Raw genomic sequence first — 26253 nt, forward strand, 5'->3', positions numbered from 1 at the left:
AGCCTCTCTCTCTCCTTCTGCCCCTCCCCCGCTCCATGTGCATGTGAGCACATGCTCTCTCGTAAAAAAAAGAAAAATGTAAAACTATAAAACTTTGAGAAGAAACACAGAGAGCATTTTCAGAACCAAGGGCTTGGTGAAAGGTTCTTAGATAAGACATACAAAATGTAATCCATAAAACAAACAAAAAAATGATACAAAAATTTGCTGTGCAAAAGGTCCTGTAAAAAGGATAAAAAGAGGGGAGTCTGGGTGGTGCAGTCGGTTAGGCACAGACTTCTGGTTTGGGCTCAGGTTGTGATCTCAGGATCACGGGACTGAGCCCCAGGACAGGCTCCGAAATCAGCACGGAGTCTGCTTAAGGCTCCCTCTCCCTCTGCCCCTCCCCCTGCCCTCTCCCCGCTCACATGCGCTCTCTCTCTCTCTCAAATAAATAAATAAATCTTTTTAAAAAAGGATAAAAGGACAAGCTAAAGATTGGAAGAAAATATATATAAGCCACGTATCTGATAAAGGACTCAACTAGAATTTGTCAAGTTTTCAAACTTCAATGGTAAAAAATCCAATTAGAAAATGGGCCAAAGCCATAAAGAGACAGTTCACCTAAAAGGATGTACACATGGCAACTAAGCTCGGGAAGAGATGTTCAGCCATTAGGGAAATACAGGTTAAAACCACGATGAGATACCAGTATATACCTATTAGGACAGCTCAAATAATAGTGACAATTCCAAACACTGGCAAAAATGTAGAGAAACTGGATCTGTCATGCATTGCTGGTGGAAATGTAAAACAGTACACTCTGGAAAATGGCTTGGCAGTTTTTTAAAAGGCTAAATATGCATTTTCCTTAGGACCCAGCAATCACACTCATGCCATTTATCCTGAAGAAATGGAAATTTATGTTCACAAAAAAAACCCCTATATATCAATCATACCAGCTTTATTTGTAATAGCCAAAAGCTGGAAACAACCAAAATTTCCTACTTATGGTACATCCATACCTTAGAATATTACTCAGCACAAAAAGCAATAAACTATTGATAAACACAACTTGGATAGATCTCAAGGTGATTACGCTGAGCGGAAAAAAAAAACCAATCTGAAAAAGTCACACAGTATATGATTCCAGTTATATAACATTCTCTAAATGACAAAAAATTACAGAGATGGAGAACAAATTAGTGATTGTTAGGGATTAGGAATGGTGGTGGTGGTGGTAGTGTGTGTTTGCGTGTCTGTGAAGGGGTAACAAGGGAGATCTTCACAATGACAGGATAGTTCTATGTCTTGATTGTGGTGCTGGTTATATGAATCTATGCATGTGATAAAATGACACAGAACCATATACAATTTTATGTCATTGTCAATTTCCCCATGTAACCAATGGGGGAAAACTGGGTGAAGGGTATATAAGACCTCCTTGTCCTGTTTGCAACTTTCTGTGAAATCTATAATTATTTCAAAATAAAAGATTTTTTTTTTTTAAGATTTCAGGAAGAGCAAAGAAGATGCTCTTCCAAAATGCCAGTGTGCTCAGCTGGCATTATATAATGGAGAGAGGACAGAGACAAATCTCTGGAGATGTGTGTTCTAAATCAAACTAGCCCAAGAGATTTGAGCGGCCCCCTGGTGGGGAAGACAACACCCCATCATGAGGCCCAGGTCCTCCACTGCCAAATGAAGATACTGAGCCAGATCGGTGGTTTTTCAAACTGGTGCACAGAACCCTGGAGATTTTGCAGAACCCTTTTCAGGGGCCACTGTGAGGGAGTAGGAAAGGATAAGGGGTTTAAACTATGACACATATATGTGATAGAATACAGGACAGCCATTAAAACAGCATGAAAAGCATTCTACTGACAAGGAAATATGTTCTTGGAACAGTGTTGATAAAGTATTTTATGAAACAGTATATATAGTATCATTGTATTTTTTTAACATCTGTAATCCCCATAGAAAGATGTGGAAGGAACCACACTGAAATCATCACGATGGGTAGGGTTTGGATCTGGATTTATGTGCTTTGTCCTTTTCTTTATTCTCTGATACTTTTGTAACAAACACATAACACTCTTGATACAGGTCTTAAACCTTGGGATCAGATGGCTTTCAGATTTCAGAATGCTCCCTATTTAGAAAGTTAAGCCAGGTATAGATGACATATTATATCCCCATGGGTCCTGGGGGCAGCATTTTGTAATCAAAGCATGTTAATCCTTCTGTACTTAAATATTTACATTCTTACTGTGAAGAATCAATAGAAATTATACATGCCTCACGTTAAATCAGGTCAGATTGTGCTGCCAAGTCCATAAAAACTGTTTTTGTTTTCAGAGCTTTATGGATTTCTGGATTGCAAATAACACATGGTCCGTAAAGAAAACACAATACAAAAAATTCCTTGGTGGGGAAACACTAAATCCTTAGTGATACAATGTTACAAAATGAAATGGCAGCTTGAGCGGGCATCATATTCACAACTGTATAAGCAGTAAAATGGATATGGAAACTGACTGGACAGAGAAGAGACAGAAGGTAACAGTTGTGCAACAGTAAAGATAAAAATAGGGCCCATTTCATTTCCGCTGGGCATTACTGGTACTTCACCAAGCACAATGCTAAGCATCTACAGAAACTTCCAGAAGTGAGTCTTGATGTAGCCACTTATTCACTCAGGGGTTATTTATTTATGGAGCACCTACAATGTGTCAGGCTCTGCTTTAGGCTCTGCAGACACAGCTGGAAACAGGACCAAGTCCCTGCTTTCACGTGGCTTATGTTTTAGTGGGGGTGGGAGAGACCAAAACTAAAGAAGCGTACGAGTCCATAGAAACTGTCTAAGGCAGAGAAATCAGGAACAGTAATGGCAGCGTATTAGCTGGAGATTTTGACAGTAACAACAAGAAGAAAAAACTAGTCAAAAGTAGTTCTTAGGGAAAAAAAACACAGACGGAGTGGAGCGGGAGACCTTAGCATTACTTTGATAACCCCTTTGCACCACTTGATTTTTTTAAATTAGCATCCGTTGACTAATTTGAAGAAAATCAAACATTTAATTAAAGCCAAATTTTCACTGACAATAAAAGAAAATCATCTCAAAAATATTGATTGAGCAACTATGATGTGCCGGGCAAGGTACATCAATGGGCAAAACAATTCCTGTTCTGGTGAAATCTAGCAGGGCAGTCAAATATAATGATCCTAATATCGATGGCTAATACACAGATGATGCTTACTATGGGCTAATGTAAGACAAAGCCCGAAGAAATAGCTATAATTTAAATCCCCATCGTTATGGTTTGGCTGGTTTACAGATTAGGAATCTGAGACAGGTGACAAGTTCAAAGTTGCTCAGCTAGTAAGTGGTAAAGGGGAGACTTGAACCCAGGTAGTGTGGCTCCAGAGCTGAGACTCTCTAGTCTCAGTAATCAAATTAAGTAACCACAAGGACAAATGTGTAATAATTGAGATGGGTACACGGAAGGACGGACTCTTCTTCCTCAGGGGAAGAAGGCAGTGTAAACAGGGCAGAGAGAATAAGGGGGTGGGGAGTGGGGTTGCACTGGTGAAGCAGGAGGAGCACAGCCATGAGCTGCAGACCCTATTAAGGACGGTGGCTTTATCACAAGAGCGACTGGCGCCCTTGACAGGTCCGAAGCCTGTGGGGGGACGGGGGGGGGGGGGGGGGGGGAGGGGATGGGCAAACGGCACAGCCTGGAAAACATATTTCTAATTGCAGAGCGGATGCGGAGGGAAGCAAGAGCTCCAGCAGGCAGAGCAGTTCTGAGACGAGAGCCGTGGTCCAGGCGAAAGAGGAGATATTGTTTTATTTTTAATATCCTGGGGGACAAAATGGAAAGCACCCAGAAAGCACTTTTCTGGCATAATGAAGTCAGGAGAGTGCTGCTGGTGTGAGTTGTCAGCTGAATGAGCTGCTATTTTCACAGAACACCATCTTTACTTGAAAGAACGCCTGACAAGCTATGGTTATTCAGACAGAGGCATTTGGCGGGCGCTTTCTCAGAAATGATCCAAACAATTCTGTCATTTCAAAGGAAAACAACTGGCATTGTTTGTTGCCAATGATGAAATTCTAACTTTCAAACAACAATTAAAATTTTGGAAAACTTTTTTGCGCCAACATGAACTTGACAGCTTCTCAATGCTGAAAACTTTTCTGATGAGGGTATTTCTGTTGCAGATATTTATAAATGTGATTTTTCAAGTGATTATATAATGAAATGTGACAGCATTTGGGAGATCTGCAAAACTCAGTGAACCAGTATTTCCCAAATGCCCAACGCATGATGTTACACAGTCACGTTTGGGCAAATGATCCATTGAGAGCACACGATTAGCCAAGGGATTGTAACGAAAAGGTCAGTGGTTTGGTTTCTGATTCTACATTGCACCTAGGCTTTTAAAAATTACTACTTGTTAAGTTTTGGTAGAGAATCAATGAAAAATACACATGACTACCTGAAAAGACTAGTAAAACATTTTTCCATTTTTTCTTTATTTTTATTTTTTTAAAGATTTTATTTATTTGTCAGAGAGAGAGCACAAGCAGGGGGAGTGGCAGGCGGAGGGGGAAGCAGGCTCCCTACGGGGCAAGGAGCCCGATGCGGGGCAAGGAGCCCGATGCGGGGCAAGGAGCCCGATGCGGGGCAAGGAGCCCGATGCGGGGCAAGGAGCCCGATGCGGGCCTCGATCCCAGGACCCTGGGATCATGAGCTGAGGCAGACGCTTAACCGACTAAGCCACCCAGCCATCCCCATTTTTCCCTTTTTTAAAACTACATATTTATGGGTGCCTGGGTGGCTCAGTTGGTTAAGCGACTGCCTTCCGCTCAGGTCATGATCCTGGAGTCCCGGGATCGAGTCCCTCATTGGGAAGCCTGCTTCTCCCTCTCCCGCTCCCCCTCTGTGCATGCTCTCTCTCTCTCATTCTCTCTCTCAAATAAATAAATAAAATCTTTAAAAAAAGACTACATATTTATGTGAAGCCAGATTTTCATCATGTATTTCAACAAAAATAACATATAGCAATGAGTCCAAATGTAAAAATAGATAAGCAAAAGACATCCAGCTGTCTTCTATTAAGTCAGACTTTAAAGAGATTTGCAAAATAAAGCCAGCGATGCTACTCTTTTCACTAAATTGTTTGTTTTGGAAAATACAGTATTTTCATAAAAATAGGTATTTATACTAACATATAACAGGTTATTTCCAGATAAGGTCACATTCTGAGGTCCTGGGGTTAGGGCTTCACCCTATGAAAACAGGGAGTGGGTGAGAGGCACACAATTCAGTCCACAACAAGGGGGACAGATGCAATGAAGTCAGGCCCCAGAGTGGGGGACCTCAAAGGTCTGAAGGCAGGACAGAGGAGATGGACCAGGAACAGATCCAGAAGGCTAGCCAGAAGAGAGAGAATTCAAGAGAAGTGTCTCAAGAATCATGGAGTGCTCACCGTCTGTCCTCTGGAGGTTACCGGTGACCCGGATGGACCTACTTGAGGCACATGAAGGAGGGAGAATTTAAAGAAGGGACTGGGGAATTGGGAAGTCAGGGGCTGGTGAAGAAAGCCAGATACTCTCAAATTCTCTCAAGATCTCAGGCTGTGATTTGCAACGATGTGGATGGAACTGGAGGGCGTTATGCTGAGCGAAATAAGTCAGTCAGAGAAAGACATGTATCATATGACCTCACTGATACGAGGAATTCTTAATCTCAGGAAACAAACTGAGGGTTGCTGGAGTGATGGGGGGTGGGAGGGATTGGGTGGCTGGGTGACAGACATTGGGGAGGGTATGTGCTATGGTGAGCGCTGTGAATTGTGCAAGACTGATGAATCACAGATCTGTACCTCTGAAACAAATAGTACATTATATGTTAAATAAAAAAAAAAGAAGATAGCAGGAGGGGGAGAATGAAGGGGAGTAAGTCAGAGGGGGAGACGAACCATGAGAGACGATGGACTCTGAAAAACAAACTGAGGGTTCTAGAGGGGAGGGGGTGGGGGGATGGGTCAACCTGGTGATGGGTATTAAAGAGGGCACGTTCTGCATGGAGCACTGGGTGTTATGCACAAACAATGAATCATGGAACACTACATCAAAAACTAATGATGTAATGTATGGTGATTAACATAACAATAAAAAATTTTTTTAAAAGATCTCAGGCTGTGAAAGGGAAGGAGGGAGCAGGGCAGTACCTGAAGGGAAAACTGGCGTCAGGGAAAGATTTCACTTATTTTCTCAAGGAAGAGACAGTTGATAATCCAAGATAATTCTGTGAGCTCTAGGGACCCAGCACATCTAGAACTGGGCACCTTCTACCTTTCCCTACCCGTTAGGTGCCTGTAAGACAAATGCTTTGAATCAGACAAAGATAAATTTTACATTTCTCTGCAAGTGTCCTGCCTGAGCACAGTCTTTCCACAGAGCATTTCACAGCATTGCTGACATGCCCAGGGCTGAAACAGTACCGGTGTCAGCAGCAACCCAAGTCCAGGTCGTCCAAAACCAAAGTAAGCTTCCCAAATTCTCTGCTGTGAATCTCAGTAGCGGGAGGGAGGGCCAAGAGGAGAGGAGAAGCCAGCACAGCGGGGACCCTCAAGAGCATCTCCGGCAACGGGTAGAAAAGACACAAAAGATCGAGTCCAGACCACTCCTTGGAGTCAAGGCGCAGGCGAGCTCAATAGCTTATCCAAAGTTAGGAAGTAGCTCTTGTTCCTTTGTTTGTGTCACTATTTTAAAAAAGCAAGGCATCCTCCTATTAGTCATTAAGTCTGGTTTTTTATGACTCTTCAAAATTCTCAACCCAAGGCTTTAAATTGACACCGTTGGCATCAGGTCTTGAGAAAAACAACCTTCTCAGAACAGAATCGGTCCCCAATGTGATCAAATGTTTTTGACATTCAGGGTTTACTACCAGTGATGCCATTCTTTAGACAAGTCTGGGGCACAATGCCAGTTTGGGTCTCTTTACACTTGTCTATGCAGGTCTCCGGTGAGGCACCGCTGTGCCCCTAGGACTTTCCTTAAAAGGGCTCTTGAGAAAGGAAAGAGGTGAGCGCTCCACTTACACCCCTTCAAAATGGGCATTCTTTTAAACAAAGGGCCTCCTTTGTTCCCACGTCCCTATACAGGGGATTACAAAGATACTGGGCACAACCACACTTTCAGCGGTACAAGAGCAACTTACAGGAGATCATCCTAATTTAAAAAATCAAAAGTGGGGCGCCTGGGTGGCTCAGTTGGTTAAGCAACTGCCTTCGGCTCAGGTCATGACCCCAGGGTCCTGGGATCGAGTCCCACATGGGGCTCCCTGCTTAGCGGGGAGCCTGCTTCTCCTTCTCCCTCTGCCCGCCACTCCCCCTGTTTGTGTGCTCTCTCTCTCTGTCAAATAAATAAATAAATAAAATCTTAAAAAATTAAATAAATAAAAATAAAAAACCAAAAGGGGTAAGTGGAGAGCAAGCTAAAACACTCGCAAGGAATTTAATCCAAAAATAACAATTTAGCTGCAAAGTAACAACCCCATTTTCCAAAAACAGTGTCTAACTTTTCTGAACTGAATTCCAGCCAGATCACCTTCATTCGCATAATTGATTGTACCATCCACTTACCTAGCACTTCACCATTGGCCGGACACTGACCCCACCATCCACAATCCTTCACAATATGCATTCACAGAGGGAAAGTGCTAGAGACAGAGGGAATGATGTGAAGTTGCTAAAAAGACAGGGAATGATGTTCAACTTACACACACACACACACACACACACACACACACACACACGCAGAGAGATGCAATTTGTTGACAGTAATGTCCAAGAGTTCATGTCATCAGCACACTGAGGTCAGGGTGATGTGTGCTGAAACCAGAATCATCTCCTGCCACATACATCCCCCTTCCCTCCTGGCCATGGACCCTCTTCAGGGAGTGTCACGGTGCACAATGGTGCCTTCCAACATCAGTTTGGCCCTCACAGTTGTTCTACACCTTTCTGTCCCCCGAGATTATTCCCTAAAAAAGAAAGAGCCCCCCCAAGCGGCTCTCACTGTCAGCCACATTCTCCTCCCCTGCTCCATCTCATCTTACTTCCCTCCCCTCAGCACATGGCCACCTCACTCCTTAGGAGAAGACCCTCCATCATGGAACCCTGTGGCTTGCTTATCTTCCACCTCCACATATCTTGGCTTCGTCTCTCTGCGTCTCCTTTCTCCAGAGCGGAGCTACTTTACACTCTGCCCCCTTCTGTCTTCACTTGCCAAGTCACATGCTGACTGGCAGTGAGACGTAGGAAAATAAAATTTCCTCACGAAGAGAACAGAATGCCTCAAAGTTTGTCACCAATGCATTTTACCTTTCAAACCTCCCCATTTTTCACTCAGGAGCAGCTCCCCACTTATTTGCCTTTTCGGTAATAATATTTACTCCAAACTCCACTGGGGAGGCTCTTTTCAGCACGATGGCCACCTCTACCTGCTTCTCCATTGAACAGACCGTGTTGAGCACAGGGTCACAGAATTGTACCACTGGAGGAAAACTTAGAGATCATCGAGCCCAATCCCCTTGCTGTAAGGATGAGGAAGCAACCCCAGGGGGTGAAGGGATTTGCCTAAGGTCCGCCAGTGAATTAGTGGCTGGAAGCAGAATATGGGCTCCCGACTCTCAGAGTCTCTTCATGTCGTAGCTGCTGGTTTCCCCTTGGTCTCTTACAGGACATAACATCCCTTTGCATTAGGCTCTATGCATAGCAAAACCCCTTCTAGGGATAACCTATCCCCTCTGGAGAGTCCCGGGGCCCCCAGACAAAGATTTTCTCACAAAGGATTGAAGGCAATATTTCCCTGGATTTTCCCCCATGTATCTCCCTCCCAGAGAGCCCCCACTGCCTCTCTTGGGTAGCATCAACACCAAGGTTACATGACCTCCTCCAAGGTCACACAGAGGAAGACAACACAAACATGGAATCCAGGACTCCTGACTCACAGCTGGTTGTCCAGGCTACGTGCAGCCCAGACAAAAAAGACAGAGAGTGAAGGAAAGTTCCAGAAACAGCCGGAAGCACACAGCCAGAGAGAAGAAGCTGGAGGCTGGGAGGAAGGGCTAACAGTGTCTGACTCAGCTCACTGATTCTTTTTAGTCTCATGTGGACAAACTGGAAAAGAAAAATTGTCTGAGTGTTTATCACAAACATGCAGGTCATTTCCCAAAAACCTCAGCTTAAAATTACTCTTTGAGAACATACATCTCTGTTTATTAAACAAAAATGAATCTGACCACAAGCACTGTTGTGCCAACAGAAATATTTTGTACGAATGGTAAGGCTGGGAATGAAGAAGCCAGAAATTGCCAGTCATAGAGTTGGCCTCCACTCCCCTCCCATTGTTGATTAACTTCACCTTAAAATGCCCTTACCTGTTTGGGCTAGTAACTCACTAACTTTTCTAACAGGTAGAGAACTATCCCACAGTGGAACTGGCTACCTTAAAAATTAGTAAGAAACAGGGGCGCCTGGGTGGGCAGTCAGGTAAGTGTCCGACTCTTGGTTTCAGCTCAGGTCGTGATCTCAGGGTCGTGAGATCGAACCCAGCACAGTGTCTGCTTGAGATTCTCTCTCCCTCTCCCTCTGCCCCTCCCGCTCATGCTCTCTCTCTCTCAATAAATAAATAAATCTTAAAAAAAAAAATAGACACCTGCCACTGGAGGCATTTTAGCAGAAGTCTAAGTAACCACTTTGAGAGGCAGGAGAGGTCAAATGCAGCCTTACTAAGCTCTCTAGCATACTACTTTCTTTGTAGGAGAGCATTCTTACTAGGTTAAGGACTGGGCCAGATGGCCTCTAGGTCCCTTTCCAACACTGAGATTCTATTTTTTTTCTCTGTCTTATTTCTAGTCTTCTTTATGTCCTGAACATTCTGGAGTGTGTCTGTACATTCTGTTGTATACCTTGGGCACCCCCAAAACAAAGGCTGTCTGTCAATAAGCAGTTCTCCACACCATATGCAACTTGACGTTTAATTAGTATTTTTTTTTTTTTTTTTTTGGTGGCAGGGGGCACCTGGGTGGTTCAGTCGGTTAAGCATCCGACTCTTGATTTTGGCTCTGGTCATGATCTCAGGGTCGTGAGACTGAGCCCCATGTCAGGCTCTGTGCTGGGTGTGGAGCCTGCTTAAGATTCTCTCTCTCTCTCTCTCTCAAAAAATAAATAAATAAAAAGCACTTAAAAAATTTTTTTGATGGAAAAGAAGATTCCCTGACATTGAAAATTTTCCCAGGCAACAAGATAAGTACTGTTAAATGTAGTCTATCTGCTCTGTTGTAACTATATTGCTTTCCTGTGACATACTCAAGATTTATTTATTTATTTGAGAGAGAGAGAGAGAGAGAGAGCACAAGCAGGAGGGGCAGAGGGAGAGGGAGAGAACCTGAAGCAGACTCTGCACTGAGCACAGAGCCTGACACGGGGCTTGATCTCACGACCCTGAGATCACAACTTGACCCAAAACCAGAAGTCAGATGCTTGACTGTGCCACCCAGGTCCCCCTGAAATATTCTTTTTTAAAATGTATTAATTTTTAAACAAATTTTAAAAAGGGGGGCGCCTGGGTGGCTCAGTCCATTAAGCATCTGCCCTTGGCTGGGGTGGTGATCCCAGGGTCCTGGTATTGAGCCCCACATCGGGCTCCCTGCTCAGCAGGGAGCCTGCTTCTCCCTCTGCCTCTGCCTGCAGCTCCCCCTGCTTGTGCTCTCTCTTTCTCTCTCCGTCAAATAAATAAATAAATAAAATCTTTAAAAAAAAAGACTTTATTTAAAATGTATTAACTTGATTTTATTTCCTGATTATAAGAGTAAAATCCATTCAAAAAAAGAGTAATATGCACTCATTGTAGAAAATTTGAAAGACATATAAAAGTGTAAACAAGAAAATAAAAATTGTCCCAGAGTGTTAATTCTAGATATGACTACTGTTAACATCTTGATAGGATGCTTCCCAAGCTTCTTCTTTGCATATGCATGTGTATTACAAAACTGGAATCCTACTAAATACATAGTTTCACATCCTGCCTTTTCTGCTTTGTATTATACAGCGTTTTTCCAAATAATTAAATATCATTCTAAAACATCATTTTAGAAGCTATCTTTTATTCCATTATAAGCTGCTCCTAAGCTGTCATTTTCACAAATATTGTAATGTTGAGGTGGAGAATTTTGGATATGCATTTTTGTGCTCATCTCTAATTTCCTTGGGGAAAAATTTTCCAAAGAGCTGCACAAAGAAGGAAAGGTGGCCAAAATAAATTAACCCTTACAAAGTCTACAACTTAACTATAAATATCTCAATATTGGAGACTAGACACATGGTGGCAGATTGTTGTTGGTCCCTGACTAAAGCAACCAAACCAAAAAAAAAAAAAAATCATGACTCATCCTAGGTCTCAAGTTATTTCTACAAACAATTGTGTGTAACTGCAATTATGCGCACAATAAAAATAACCAGGTATACAAGGAAACACAGCAACATGAATGAAAACCAACCAGGAGAAATAATGGACCATAGAAACAGATCAATGGGGGTGAACAAATACTGATGTTACCAGACAGATTTTTTTAATTATATTCACTCTGTTCATGAAGATGAAAAATGACACTGTATAAGAAAAAGCTATTTAATAATGTACAAAATGGAAATTCTAGAACTAAAACTAAAATAACTGAAATTAAAAATCCAATGGGTAATTATAAAAGGTGATTAGACACAGATGATAAGACATTTAATAAAAGATTGGGCAGAAGAAAATAGTAAGAATAAAGCCCATGAAAACAAAGGATAGAGAATAAAGAAGAGGGTAAGAGAATTAGAGTCTACAGTGGAAAAGTCTAACCTGTGTGTAACTGGAGAACGAGGCAGAGAGAGAAGAATGGGACAGAAGTAGTATTTGACGGCCGACAACTTCTCAATGCTGATAAAAGACATCAAACTCCATATTCAATTGCCTACAAATCCCAAGTAAGACAAATAAAAAGAAATCCATACTTGAACACATTGTAATAAGACTTCTGAAAACCAAAGACAAAGCAAAAATCTTGCAAACAACCAAAGGAAAAAAAGAGACAAATTACGTACAAGGGAGCACCACTGGATGGACAGTTCTCAAGAGAAACAATGGAAATCAAAAGAAATAGAATGATATCTTTAAAGCATTGATAGAAAATATCTGCCAAGCTGGAATTCCACACTCGGTGACAACACCTTTCAAGAACAAAGGAAGAAGAGAAACATATCTTAACACACAACTACTGAGAGCATTAATCACTCCACCAAGGGAATACTTGAAGATCTTCTTTAAGGAGAAGAAGCATTGTAGATGGAAGACAAGACTTGCAGAAAGGAATCCAGAGCAATAAAGTGGTAAATACGTGGATAAGTTTAAGCAAACATTCACTGTATAAAATAGTAATAATGAGTTACCAAGTTAAAAAACTATATGTATATAGTTAAAATACATGACTATAATGATATAAAAATCAGGAGTAGACAAGTAGTATTAAAGCTCTAAGCTCCTCACATTATTTGGAAAGATGGTAAAAGTATCAATTAATATTAGACTTTGATAAGACAAGAATGCCTGCAGTAATCTCTAAAAAAAATGGAATAAAAAACTCGATCCTAAAGTGGTGAGAAAAAAGAGATGTCAAACAGGTGGGAAAACCAGAGAGCTCTTGGTCAGATGGAGATTCAAACCTAAACCAATCAGTATGGATACATCCCATGTAAACAGGTTAAATGGCCAAATTAAAGGCAAAGATTCCAAGAAGGGATTTTTTTAAAAAATCCTACACTACGTTTTTGTAAGGTACACATCCAAAACATAGTAAGAATTTAGAGAAGATGAAAGAAATGATGGGAAAAGGTCCAGCACGAAATACTAAGCAAAAAGAAAGGTGGTTTAGCTTATAGTGACAGCAGACAAAAACTTGATGGCACAAAGTATCACTAGAGGTAGAGAGGGATATTACAAAATGATTTTTTTAAAGAAGGTTCAATTCACTGGTGTGTCATTTCTATATTTACATGAGGCCTAATGACAGCCTCAACTATTTAATGCAAAAATAGACAAACCTACAAGGAAAAGAGAAAACCACAATCATCTGTCTCAGTATTCGACAGGATAAGCAGACCAGATTTTTAAAAACAGGAAATATACAGAAGATGAGAGCCACACAATTAGCACTAACGGGCTTACACAGAACACTGAACCCCACAACTGTGTGACACATTCTTTTCAAGCACTGCCAAATGTTTACCCAAAATGGCCATATGATGGTCTTAATGAATAACAAAACACAGAAATCATCAAAGTATGTTCACAGATCACAGTGCAATCTAAGAAGATGGGAGGGAATGAGATCCAGGGCCCACATGGAAGATGGCCTTCGCCAAGATGAAATCCCATCCATTTGTTAACCCCACTTCTGTCTGGTACCACTGCCCACCCTAGTGCAATAATTGAATGAATTATTCTGGGAACTGCTCAAAAATGGTTCCAAATGGTGGGCTCAAGACCTTGTTCACTTTGTTACTTTGATCAACCCTACCGCGTGATTTCAAGATTGAACTCCATTTTTCTTTCTCACTCTCCGAATTATAGACCCATAACTGAGCAGCAGTGAGCGTGGTTAATCTCCCCCACAAACTAGATCCTGCTCAGGTGAAGCTACGTGTCTCAGTCCTATGTGCAACTGCAGACTGACATTATCCTGTGAAAACAGAGCCTGACAAAGCCCTCTGCAGAAAGAGCCATGGGCCTGCCTCTGGTCAGAAGTTAGGGAACAGCAGGCATAGCTGTGGTTAGGGCTACGATTCTCTTCAGGATGGGTTGATTGCAAATGAAAGCCTCAAGTTCAAAGCCAGGGGTCTCTTCCCAGGGATGGAAGGGACCGGAAAAGGGCCATCAGAATCACAAGGGAAGCTTCCTTCACATAAAATATCCTACCTATAGGAGGCCACTCCAGGCCACAGAATGCTGGTTTTCAGTCTTTTATCACAGGAAACACTGTGCCCCCTCCTTCCCTTTTTCAAATGCAATTTTGTCAGGGAAAACATAAAATTGGAGGCAGTGAGAGCCATGGAACCCCCACCCCAATCCCATCCCAACCACCACCATGGAGCCTGGCCACATTTTAGCCTGGACTTTTTTTTAAAGGTAACCAAACACTTAACTCAACCATTAAAAAAAAGTCTTGAGGAAGTTCCTGTAGAATGTCTGGCTTTGAGCAGGTCAACTTCCTGGTAGGCTCTCCAAAGCAAACCTAATGTAAAATGTATGAGACAGTTGCTAGGTGAGGTAACCCACTGCACAGAGTTATTAATTACAGACCTGTTTAAAAAAAAACAAAACAGCTAATAACGGTGGTATTTGTAAAAATAGTTGCGATGCAGCCCAGTCGTTGGGAATTAATGAGTTATCAGACACCAGTCAAGCCCATCCTATCTTATTTTAGGATAAGAAAGTCCTCTCATCTGTTAAGAGAATGTTTGTCTTTCAGGTGACTTGCAAACTCCTAATCTAGAACAGTCCCGGGTCAAACAACAGTGTGTTAAAAAGAAAGAGACAGGGAACAGATTATCGGCCTTGCTCTCTCTATACGCTACACCCAGAATGGCTTTCACTGGTATGATTCAACAGGACGCTGTCAGCTTAGATCAGTGGGTGCTACTCAAAGCACTGTCACAACAACCCCAGGCAGGGCTGTTTCAAATCTTTGCATGTCCCAGGCTGTCATCATTTTGGAGGGACACTCTTGCTTACATCAAACATATTAAGATGCACCCAACATATTAAGATCCACCCAACACCCTAGTCCGTTTCTGTTTAAATGTTGAAAATGAATTGTATAACTTTGCTTTTAAAATCAGCTTTTCTTTTTGAATGCACAGTCCGTTGTTCATATCTTGGATCCGAGAACCTCTTTTCAGGTCTCCAGCATTTTCGAGACCCTTCAAAATCTTGTTGACCCCAGGCACCGCTGTCATCTCCAGTGCCCAGGGGCTAAATCAGCCCTAGTCTATGAAGCTTATTGCGGGGCTTACTATGAAGAAAATGTCAAGAATAGTGTCTGTCCCATTAAGGAATGTCATCTCTGTGGAGGGCCCCAGGGAAAAGGTCTCTCTAGTTCTGGTATCAAGAGCAGTTGTACTCACACTGTTGTTTTTCATCTTGGGAGCCCATGAGTCATGCAGGTGACCTGCATGCAGGTGACCCTACCCTCTTCACACCGGTCACCACAAAGCTTAGAAAACATGTGTGCCATTTTGTGCTCTAAACTCAGAGATCCCTCTTCTATTTTCTACCCCAACTTTCCCTTTGCCTCATTTCTTCCCATTCATTTTCAATTTATTTTATCTGGCTTAATTAATTGTATGTAAGCTTCTTTAAACGCTTTTTGGACCAAGGCAGGATATAAATAAATCAACACATCAATAGCATTATTTTTCCCTGAAAACTGCCTTTGTCCCACATTTTCTACTTAAGATGGTCCTTCTGTTCAAATGATAGTTAACATTTACGGAGTATTTACTACCGTCAGCTAGCAGCACCACGTGAAGCACTTCACATGGATTACTTCATTCCATCATCATAACAAGCCATGAGATCAATCCTATTCCTTGTCAGACAAAGAACCTGAGGTATAAAGTAACTTGCCAGGGCCACTCAGCCAAGAAAAGCTGGACTGGAATGCTACCCCAGGCTGGCTTCATGGCCACACACCCGCACCAGCCGGAAACTGTGGATGCCACTCCCTGGGTTCCTTTCTGTTGATTCAGCCAGCTAAATGCCTCTTGATTCTGTTCCCCTCTTCTCTATCCTCAGCCCAACTTTTTATTTCAGGGCTCTTTTGATCTCTGGCTGGGATTTTTTTTTTTTTTTTTTTTTTGAAGTGAGCTAGCCAGGTGTCCCATATGGCCAGGAGTTTTGCAACAGTTCTTAGAGGATCTCTGAATCCAAGCCTGCCCTCTGTGGATCTATCCTCCATGTTTCTGAAATATCAAGGTGTCCACATGTACAAGTCCCCAGTTGTAAGATAGAGTCCAGTTTGCTCTGTCTGGCATTCAGGACCATTTACGATCTGTTCTTAGTCAAACCAGACACACCATGAGCCCACCCCATGCTCCCAAGACAGTGATTACTCCTGGGACAAGAGGCACGTGTTCGTGCCTCAGGGGTCTTGCACACACTGTCCCCTTTTCCTGTGCCTGGCGGACCACACAGATTTCAAATTTCAGGTTAAAATGCCTTCCTTATTGTGAAATGTTCACTGAACCCCCTAGTCCCCAACCCTCCTCCATACTTTTCCCGTTCTTTGTCAAGATTTCCTCACCATATTTACTTTATTGCGTTTTATTTATTTGTCCCTCTCCCTCACCAGACCCCAAGCTCCTTGAGGACAGGGACTGTGTTGCCTTACCCACTTCAGACCCCCCTCCCATACCAAACGCCCAGCACACAGCAGCTACTCAGTAAGTGAATGTTCAACCAAACTTGATGTGTGTACATCACCTGCAGATTGGCCTTCTTAAGGCACTTCTGCCCCCCACCCTCAAACCCAAGAATAATTTGTACTTTTGGGCAAATCAGAAAAAAATGCCTCCTCTGGGCTGATGTACTCCAATAAGACACCCTTACCCTGAGCTGACACATGGCTTACATGTCCTTCCACAGAGCTTCGAATGAGCTAGACTTTAACCTCACTCTCTTGGCCAGGCCAGTTCTTGCGCACGAAGACAGCGTACTTCTCTATACATGGCAGGCCTGCAGGCACACAGACAATCTGTGTGTGCTGTTCCATCAGCTCCCATCTGTGTATGCAAACTTCAATACCCAGCCCAAATGTCACTTCCCCTGTGAATGCTTCCCCTGTATCTCTCAGACAGATTTAACCGCTCTCTCTCTCGTGTATTCCCACAACTGCAGAAGGTACCCTTGTTTGAGTCTTACTGTACCGCATCACACATCTTTCTGTATTGCTGGTCTCACTGCCGGACCATGAGTAGGATCAAGAGTAGGATCACGTCAGGCAGGTGTGGGTCCCAAATGCCTACAATGATGCCTTTCATATAAACAGGGGGGGTGTTCAATAAATGTTACTATTTGGTTCAAAATCTTCACAAAGCCTTTCTTTTGCCTCCTGGTTATTTCAAACTCCCCAGCCTGGCACGCCAGTCTGTCAGTCTCATGGCTCGCTGGTCACCCATGCCCCCCTCCTCAGGTCCCGTCCGGTTATCTGTGCTGCAGTAGACTCAAGTTGGATTCCCTAGCACCCCTTACCTCTGGACCTTTACCCCTCTGTCCCTCCACCCCTCTGTCCCTCCTGCCTACAGTGCCCTCCTCTCCTCTTTGCCTGTCAAATTTCTATTCATCCTTCAAGGCCCAACTCAAATGCCATGTTGGTCATGAAGCATTCCATCCACAGATGTGGCTTCTTGCTGCTAAGAACCAAAGCACTCTGTCCGTCCTGAGTCATGCCTGAAACATTGCTGTGTTTGAATGATATGTGTCTGTAATGAAAGCACTTTGAGGCCAGGTATTCCCAGACTTCTAGCACAGTGTAGTGCACATAGTAGGTGTCAGTAAATACTGGACTGAAGAGAATAAAGAATCCAGTGCTACACCAGGCAGCTGAAAGAGGCAGCAAACTCAACTTCAAGGAACTGGCGGCAGTGCACAGAACTCCTCTCCTGCCCCTCTTTTTATCAGTAGGGATAACAAGTGAACTCAAGGCAGAATTGCATAAATCGCCCCTCCCTTCCTCCCCCAGCCAACATAGTTCAGCTTCCCTTCTGAAGAGGTGAGAGCGAGGACTGACAGCTGGTTTCTCTTGCCCCACCCCCTCTCTTTTCCCCCAAACACAGAGCAGAAATTCACCTCTGACAACACTGCTTTCAAGCTCCGGCAGGACACAGTCCACACAGGACACATGGCACGCAGCCCTCGGCACACCTCTGCAGGAATAGTGCAGACAGACGCCTCCCTCTCCCTCTCCGGCATGAAGCACCTCACCTCTGCACCCTGGGCTGCCCTGGCCCTTGGCCTGGTCTTTGCCTCCTTCCACTTGGCTTGCTTGGCAGGTAGAACTGTGAGCTTTATTCTTGGCCACGCTGGGAAGGGGGAGGGAGAGAAGGAGGGAAAGGAGAGAGGGATGGAAGGAGGGAGAGGGAAGGAGGAGATTCTTTGGCTAGGGTTGGTGCCACACAAAGCAAAGAGCAAACAGTTCTCACCTGAAGGATTAGACAGAAGGTGGTGAGTTGGGGTGGGGGTGTTCGACATTTACCTAAGCCCTTGATCAAATGCTCAACTCCTCAGCTAGGACAGGATTAGCCACTTCGATTGGACTTTGCCACAAAGAAAGAGGAAAAAGCAATGTACCGACAGTCTCTCCCATCCCGGGACCAATCTGGCCTAAAGTGACATTTTATTGGTTGCTGTGTCTCAACGGCTCCTTCTTGGTGCCCCTGGCTATTGTGGTTTGCAATTCCCGCTCTGTACTCCTGATCCTCCCCTAAGGTCCTCTGTCCCTCCCTTAACCCTGTGCTTCCTTTGCAACTTTCACAAAACCCAAAAGCAGGAAAGCTGTCAAATGCTGCCTACGATTCTCCCACCTTCCCCGAGCATGGGAGATGTTGAGTTATTGCCCTCTCTGTTCACGCACGCTAGAGGGGTTGAATAGCAGCTCCTGTCTTGCTCTCTCAGGCTGGGCTTTGCACCCCATGCAGGGAGACGTCCCTCATACCCTCATGCTTCTGGCTTTGGCCTCTGGCTTTGATCTTGCTCTGCAGCTCCTGCCCTGCCCTTGACAGATTTCTCTCTCTCAAAACCAACCCTCGATGACCCCTCAGGGCTGTATCTGTCTGCCTTGTCCTCACCGCCTCTCCTTAAGAGGTTCAGAGTGTGAGCTCTAGCCACTCAGCCTCAGCTCAGTTCTGGCTTCCACAACTTACTATCTGTGTGGCCTTGAGCAAATCACTTAAAGTCTCTGTGCCCCAGTTTTCTCATTTATACCGTGAGGATAATCACAGCACTTATATATATAGGGTTGTCATAAGATGAAATGAGACTACTGCATGTAAAGAAGTTTTAGTAAATTAGCACAGGGTAAACAATGAATGTTAGCATGTTTATTTTCCAATACCCCTCCCCAGATGAGCATTTCATTTCTTTTATTTGTTTACCCTCATAGTGAATTACTTATGATAGGCTCTCAAAAAACTTGACAAATTTAACTGCACTTAATTGTTGGGTATTCCCAGCCCCCAGTACTTTGGAAGTGACCCCAAGTGGGACTGGTCCCCGACCAGCTATGCTTATGAGGGAGGAGGATGAGGTTTAAATTCTTAGAAATTATTAGGCTATTCAGTTCGAACCATATAAAATTACCGATATTGAAAAATTTTTTGACCTACCAAAATGGCCATTTCGAATGCTTTAACCTAATACCAGCATCGATTAATTAGGTTTTTTCCATTCACTTGCTCTAGACGGGGACTACTTCCATTCTAGGGCAGAGGGGAGATGAAAGTCAAGGCCAAGGAAGTTAGTTGGGTTAAAAGGGAAATTAAATGTTGAGGAATCAATTTCTCCAAAACAAATAAAGACCAAGTTCTAAGCCATTTAGTTGTAAATAATTTACAGTAACAATCAGATTGTGTCAAGGTAATTACTATACTTCAGGCAGGACATTGGAGTGGCCTGGGTGGACCGGTGGCATAAAATTTGTCTGAGCAGCAATTTCATGGCTTTGGCTAAACAAGGAGTTGCTTCCTGACTTGTCCTGCTACACGACAACAAGCTCCTTTGAAGGACACGCTACCCTAGAGTCAGTGGGGCCTTGAGAGTTTCCAAACCACCTTTTATTTTTTATTTATTTATTTTTTGCATCCTCAAGGAAGCAGAACAACAGTATAATTAATTTCCAGAACAATTCTTTAAAATTGACCTCTTGGTCTTGATCTACCTAGCCTAACACTATCTAATAAAAATTTTTTTGATGATGGAAGTTGTGGGGCATCCCGATTGGGTGGGGGGCAGTGGTACCAATAGTGAGAGAATTCACCCCAGGCAGAACAAAGGAGATAGAAGTTTACTGAATACACTGCAAGAGGGCAATGGGCAGGACAGCCAAGGAGAGACATTCTGCTGTGAGGTGGTGGTGAGGGGCTATAGTTATAGGGTGGAGTGAGGGAGCATGGGAACATACGGAACTTTCCCTGTTCCAGTAATCTTAGGAACTATGCCTGGTTGTAGCTGGTCAGTTTGGGTGGCTATTTCAAAGCTTCATGAGCCTGTTTGCATTCAGGTGGGGGTCGCTGTGGGCCCTTTTGCCTTGATCAAGTTTCAAGTGCTCATGCCTATTGCCTAAAAGCGGCCTCTACAGAAATGTTCCACGTCTGTGCTGTGTTTCCAGGATGGTAGCATTTTGGAATGTGGTGATCCAATGTGGTAACTGAGCACTTGACATGTGGCTAATATGACCAGGAGGTTGAATTTTTAATTTAAGTCCATTTTAATAAATTTAAATAGCTACAAGTAGTTGCCCTATTGGACAGAATAGACCTGGATCATCCATCTGCTCATTCTCAGTCACGAGAGGGAACAGAGACAATGGCTTTTCATGCTTAGGAATCTTTATGTTCATCTCCGTAGCCCCACCTCACCCCCACACTGATAGAACTTTGAGAATTCCCACTAAAGTTCTTTTTACCTTTGTGCTCCTTATTTACGGGTCAAGAGACAACTCTAAAGGCTGCAAATTCTAGCCATCTCTGGACTTGGTTGCATAGTGTTTAATTTTTTTGATAACCATCTGTCTGAGGTATACTATCATAATCATCAGAAGTTAAGACACAAAGTCAGATTTCAACATTTATTCGTTCAAGTTTTTGAAGGGAATTGAAGATACGTATGAGAAGACATGTGAGCTTGTTAAATGATTGTTTTAATATATATATATGAGAGAAATATATATTATATATATATATTATATATATATATACGAGAGAAACCATGTCTACATGTAGCTATTTGCATAGGAAACAGCTAAAACAGAGTGTTTGGAAAGCTATTTGCAGCAGGCGTTGGCCACTGAAGAGTGAGATATGAAGGAGATGAGGTGTGAAGCCATGAGTCGATGAACCAGGCAGATAAAGCATCTCTGAATGAAAATAGTGAAAGGAAAAGGGGACTGTATTCCTTTGCTGCCATAAAACCTACCACAGACTGGATGGCTTAAATAATAGAAATGTATCTTCTAACAGTTCTGGAGACTCCAGGGGTCAGCAGGTGTGTCTTCTCCTGATGCCACCTTCTCACTGTGACCTCACCCGGTCTCTTCTCTGCGCAGGTACATCCCTGGTGTCTCTCCCTCTTCTCGCAAGGACACCGGTCATATTGAATGAGGACCCACCCATACGACTCCATTTAACCTTGATTTAACCTCTTTAAAGGCCTTTTCTCCAGATATAGTCACTACCATGGGTTAGGACTTCGATGAACTTGGAGGGGTCAGTTCAGTCTATAACATATTGTTAGCTTTGTTGCATGAAGTCTTAAAATACCTAGACTGGAACTTTCGCAGTATCACTACAAATTCACAAAAAAAGATTTCACACTCTATGCCTGGGGATGGATTTTCCTACTGCCTGTGACCCTCTTCTGTCTTTTCTTCCAGAAGCGAGAAACAGTGACAATGCCACCTTGACCACCCACCACCCAGACCCTGGAAACCTGGAGCAGTGCCCCAGTAAGCTTCTCCTGGCTGCTGACCTCACCCCAGAGCTGGCCCTGGGTCTGGGAGGGAAACTTAAGCTTGCTTGCTGTTGATTGGGGTCCGGTGGCACAGCGCCTGCCTGGCCTTCCTATGCCCTCGTGTGGTTTGTTCATGGCCCCCAGAACTGCCTGCATAGCACATCGAAAAAGCTATCTCAGCCTTGGCCTTGATGTAGGTTCACAATCTTTGGTACAGATGGCTTTAATGACCCATCCACAGTATGTATAGCAGCCAAAGATGCGTTAGAAACTTAGAAGGGGAAAAACCAGAAAAATCTGCCAGGCCAACTTCTGCCCAATGCAAGAGCTTTGTTTCAGCACCCTTTGCATATTTCTGTCCACCCTCTGCTTGAGCACTCCCAACAGCAAGGAGGCCAGTATTTCCTAAAGCAATAAGCGTTGTTACCACGGGTCCAATTCATAGTGTTGCTTTATTCTACGCTGACTCCCTTTCTGCTGCCCTCACTGAATGACCAAATGTGTTTGCTTCTGGGCATTTACAAAGGAGGGTAATAGGCAATAATACTTAGAGGTTAAGTTCAGAGCTTTGGATTCTTTCGGACTTGGGTTTGAGTCCTCTTCTGCTATCTGGTGACCTTGGGCGAGTTACAGCCTCAGCTCCTTCATGGGAATATAACTGTACATCTCACTGTGTGAGGAACGAGTAAGGGGACGTGTGTGAAGCACGTAACTGTGTGTGGCATCCTTCAGTAAACGTTAGCTCTCGTATGGTTCCTGGCTTGTTCTTACAAACCCTGGAGGGTGAGCTGCGTGGGCTGGTGCGATGCACCCTGTTGTTCTTGCTTTCCCTTCCCCACCAGACGTGGACTTCTGCCTCCAAGTGGCTCGGTGTTGCCACACCGGAGTGGACGAATATGGCTGGATCGCAGCCGCCGTGGGCTGGAGCCTGTGGTTCCTCACCCTCATCCTGCTCTGCGTGGACAAACTGATGAAGCTCACTCCAGATGAGCCCAAGGATTTGCAACCATGAGCCCCCCGAGAATGTCAGTGGCCACCAAACTGTGGGTCACCGGGGGGGGGGGTGGTCATGTGATTTCTGCCCAGTTACAGGTGTTGTCACCTCTGTGCTTCGGGGACTTTTAAAAGAGAAGAAAGAGAGAAAGGGGGATCCAAGGAAGGCAGGCCAGTGCTGCTTCACTCCTAAATCCACAAGGTACTGGTGCCTTCTGCGCGCTGACAATCTCTCTCAATCTACGGGGCCTGCTTCGGTTTTAACCAGTGCTTTGGTCGGCGCTCCAAGGGAGGTGCACAAGAAACATGCGACTCTGACCTTTGTCCCTACGTTCGGAGCTCAACTCAGAACCTTCTCACCCAAAACAGGTCCCTGTCTTCCATCCCTCATTTCATTCAAGGGCATCACTGGCATCTCAAAATGTGAGAATCGCCTTTGACCAGCCCACCGTCCACACCCCCCACCCCGTGCATTGCTTCTCCCGCTCTTGTTCTTTTCTTCAACATTATCCTTCCATGGCCTTCCGGCCCCACCGTCCCCGCCGGCACCCCGGCTCTGGCCTTCGTCCATCGCCCCTACATCATTTCAGGCATGTTCTGTTCTCTTCTCGCAGCCGTCAGGCACGTCCTCCCCACGGGCCCCTCCCCAGAGCAGCTGCCAATGTGGTGCTGTCGCCCCCTGCTGACGACCTTCCGTAAAGCCTCACCCCCGAACCTTGGACGGATATGCGGCGGGCCTTCCGCTCTCCGCAGGAGTCCGACCCCCTTCCCAGGTCTGTCTCCGCGCGCCTCCGGGACCAGGGCTCCGGTGACCCAGTCCTTGCCCCGACGTCTTCCACTTCCTGCTGCCCGTCCCTCTGCTCTGCTGGGGGGTGGGGGTGGGGGGATGCCTTCCAGCCCTGCCTCCAGATGGAAGGCCAGCCCTCAAAGTCCAGCCCAAATGTCTGCTCTTCTTGCAGCCTTCCCTGATAGCCTTGGGGGACCCGGAGCTGGTGCTCTTAGGGGTGCGTCTGCTCCACCCTGAAGTGCAGCCCTCGTGAATACACAGTGTATACCGCCTCTTGCTCCTGGGGATAGAAAGTTCTTCGTAATGTTTGTCCGATGAGTGAATGATAAATGAATGAACTAACCAACGATCGAGTCCCTGCCCGAGATAACTTAGGACCATCATTCCTCATCCTGCACAAGGATGTTGCTGGTCACCGGGAACATTGCCAGGGGTTTCAGGAGGAGAGGAGAGTGGGTTCATCAGAAGGAAGGACTAAATGACTCTCTTTATGAGACAATGCCGCCCTTTGTGGGGACACATGTATTTAGATTGAACAACCAAATAATCATACACAATCAAGTGAGAGGCCCCTGAAGTAGGAAGAAGCGTTTCCTAGAGGTGGCAGATGGCTCAGAGCTGCCCACCTGCTCTTTCAGAAAATCTAGGTAGATATCCCCAACAATGGGAACTGAGAGAATTGCCCGGCTCAGTCCGCTGTTTCCTGAATCTCTGTGGTTTAACCAATAAAATGGATGGATTTACTTTACTGTGCCCACATGTTACATAATCGCGTGAACAAGGGTCTGCGTGATGCCCCATGCGACGTTACGAACACACACGAGCATGTTCCACTTTTTTAGACATTTGAGGAAAGAGTTTCCACAATATGTGATAGTTGAACTCCTTAGAGATGGAAAGAGTCAGTAAGGACCCCCTGGGATTTAACATCTGCAAGCGTTTTTGAAATAAAAGTGTGACATCCTGGTGAGAACACTACCTCCGAAAAGCAATAGAGAGAAGGGAAAAGAAGACTGATTGCTGGCCAATGTGAACGGAAACAAGTCACTTCACCTTGGGGAGTGTCAGTTTCCTAAGTACAGAATGTAGGAATTGGACACAGCCGTGGTTACAAACTGGGATGCCAAAGCCTGGAGGGCTAGCTGGGGTGCTGCATGGAAGGGGAAGGCATGAGGCTGGTCCTTGGAACCACAGCGCGTGGCTCTTACCTTCTATATGCCAGACCTCCACAGTAAGATTTCATTTGCTCCTTCATTATTATTATTTAGAGAGAGAGTGCGAGCAGGGTGGGGGAGGGGCAGAGGGCGAGAGCATCTCAAGTGGACTCCCCCCTGAGCGTGGGGCCCAACGTGGGGCTCAATTTCACAATCCTGAGATCATGACCTGAGCTGAAATCAAGAGTCAGACGCTTAACCGACTGAGCCACCCAGGCGCCCCTCATTTGCTGCTTTAGAAGCAGAAAGCCAGAACATCCCCTCAGGTCTGGGCAACGTGAAGTTTCTTAGACTACATCGAAGTGAATAATGTGTAGTTACTACCACTGCCACATTCAAATTTAGGCGTGTTGTGAATCGCCTTCCTTTCCTCTGTACAAGAGGATGAACAGACCAAATCCAAATCACTGCTCTTTTCTTTGAGACTAGACAGAAAGACAACTTACATAATTTGGTGGTTATACTTTCCAGATGCTTCATCTCAGATCTTCCCTCAGCACGGGATCTCTTTACTCTATCAAAGCAAAGATTTGTCAATAAATTAAAAAGGAAAACCTGAAGGGGAAAACCAAGTATCACCTTCCAGGGATCTAAGAACCCCCTGGTATAAAGCAGCAGGACCTAACAGTAGATGTGCTTTTCATTTAAGATGTTTGCTTTTATTCTTTTTTTTAAGATTTTATTTATTTATTTGACAGAGAGAGACACAGCAAGAGAGGGAACACAAGCAGGCGGAGTGGGGGAGGGAGAAGCAGGCTCCCCGCTGAGCAGGGAGCCCGATGCGGGGCTCAATCCCAGGACCCTGGGATCATGACCTGAGCCAAAGGCAGATGCCCAATGACTGAGCCACCCAGGTGCCCTAAGATTTTTGCTTTTAGTAGATGATGTTGCCCCCAGCACTGTCACAGGCTGTGTGACACAGAATCCACACTGCTTGGGACATCTCTGTACCAAAGTGTCCTGCATAAAAATAGAATATTAAACATTAAGGTTTGGCACAATTATCTGACTTTAAAATCTATTCCTTTTTATATACGCATGACACCCAAGGACAAATAAATCAAATACATAATTTTTTAGTAAAAATAAAATGTTAGGGGCGCCTGGGTGGCTCAGTGGGTTAAGCATCTGCTTTCAGCTCAGGTCACGATCCCAGGGTCCTGGGATCGAGCCCCGCATTGGGATCCTTGCTCTGCGGGGAACCTGCTTCTCCCTCTGCCCCTCCCCCTGCTTGTGCTCCCTCCCTCTCTCTCTGTCAAATAAATAAATAAAATCTTAAATAAAATAAAATAAAATAAAATAAAATAAAATAAAATGTTATACCATGCAAGATTCATCAACAACAAGTCTTAGGCTAGCTTTTCCATAAAAATATATGTAAATACACTTTTAAACTTACAGAAATCATAATCTAGAAGTGTTTTTGATGAAGAGCAACT

At 44.3% G+C, this 26253-nt stretch overlaps 2 protein-coding genes across 11 annotated transcripts in view; one reads left to right on the top strand and one right to left on the bottom strand.

Moving 5' to 3' along the window:
* The window catches only part of ATP6V0A4 (ATPase H+ transporting V0 subunit a4), an 83063-nt gene extending 57779 nt beyond the window's left edge, over positions 1-25284 (bottom strand). For 6 of the 9 annotated variants that reach the window (XM_027574778.1, XM_027574777.1, XM_027574771.1 and 3 more), the window contains exon 1: positions 17945-18074. The gene's annotated coding sequence lies outside the window, so the exon portion shown is untranslated. The other 3 variants (XM_027574774.2, XM_027574776.1, XM_027574775.1) reach the window with 3 other exon arrangements.
* On the top strand, positions 17879-24349 carry TMEM213 (transmembrane protein 213). 2 transcript variants are annotated; one of them, XR_003516618.2, is made up of 4 exons: positions 17879-18147; positions 21744-21815; positions 22663-23586; positions 23773-24349. XR_003516618.2 is itself a non-coding variant. In XM_027574780.2 (3 exons), the coding sequence occupies exons 1-3, from the start codon at positions 17997-17999 to the stop codon at positions 22830-22832; spliced, it is 393 nt and encodes a 130-aa protein (XP_027430581.1). In that variant the 5' UTR covers positions 17879-17996; the 3' UTR covers positions 22833-24349. The 2 variants fall into 2 exon arrangements, 1 of the variants encoding a protein (XP_027430581.1); XM_027574780.2 differs by having other exon boundaries at positions 22663-24349.
* Positions 25285-26253: the final 969 nt, after the last annotated feature.

Source organism: Zalophus californianus, chromosome 12 (genome assembly GCF_009762305.2).
Source record: "Zalophus californianus isolate mZalCal1 chromosome 12, mZalCal1.pri.v2, whole genome shotgun sequence".
NCBI classification, from domain to species: Eukaryota; Metazoa; Chordata; class Mammalia; order Carnivora; family Otariidae; genus Zalophus; species Zalophus californianus.

Excerpts from the sequence above, each read along its gene's own strand:
- TMEM213 (XM_027574780.2), top strand. The coding sequence starts at position 17,997 with ATGGCACGCAGCCCTCGGCACACCTCTGCAGGAATAGTGCAGACAGAC. Across the intron at positions 18,148-21,743 it reads CCACTTGGCTTGCTTGGCAG|AAGCGAGAAACAGTGACAAT; the intron begins GTAGAACTGTGA and ends CTTTTCTTCCAG. Across the intron at positions 21,816-22,662 it reads AAACCTGGAGCAGTGCCCCA|ACGTGGACTTCTGCCTCCAA; the intron begins GTAAGCTTCTCC and ends CTTCCCCACCAG.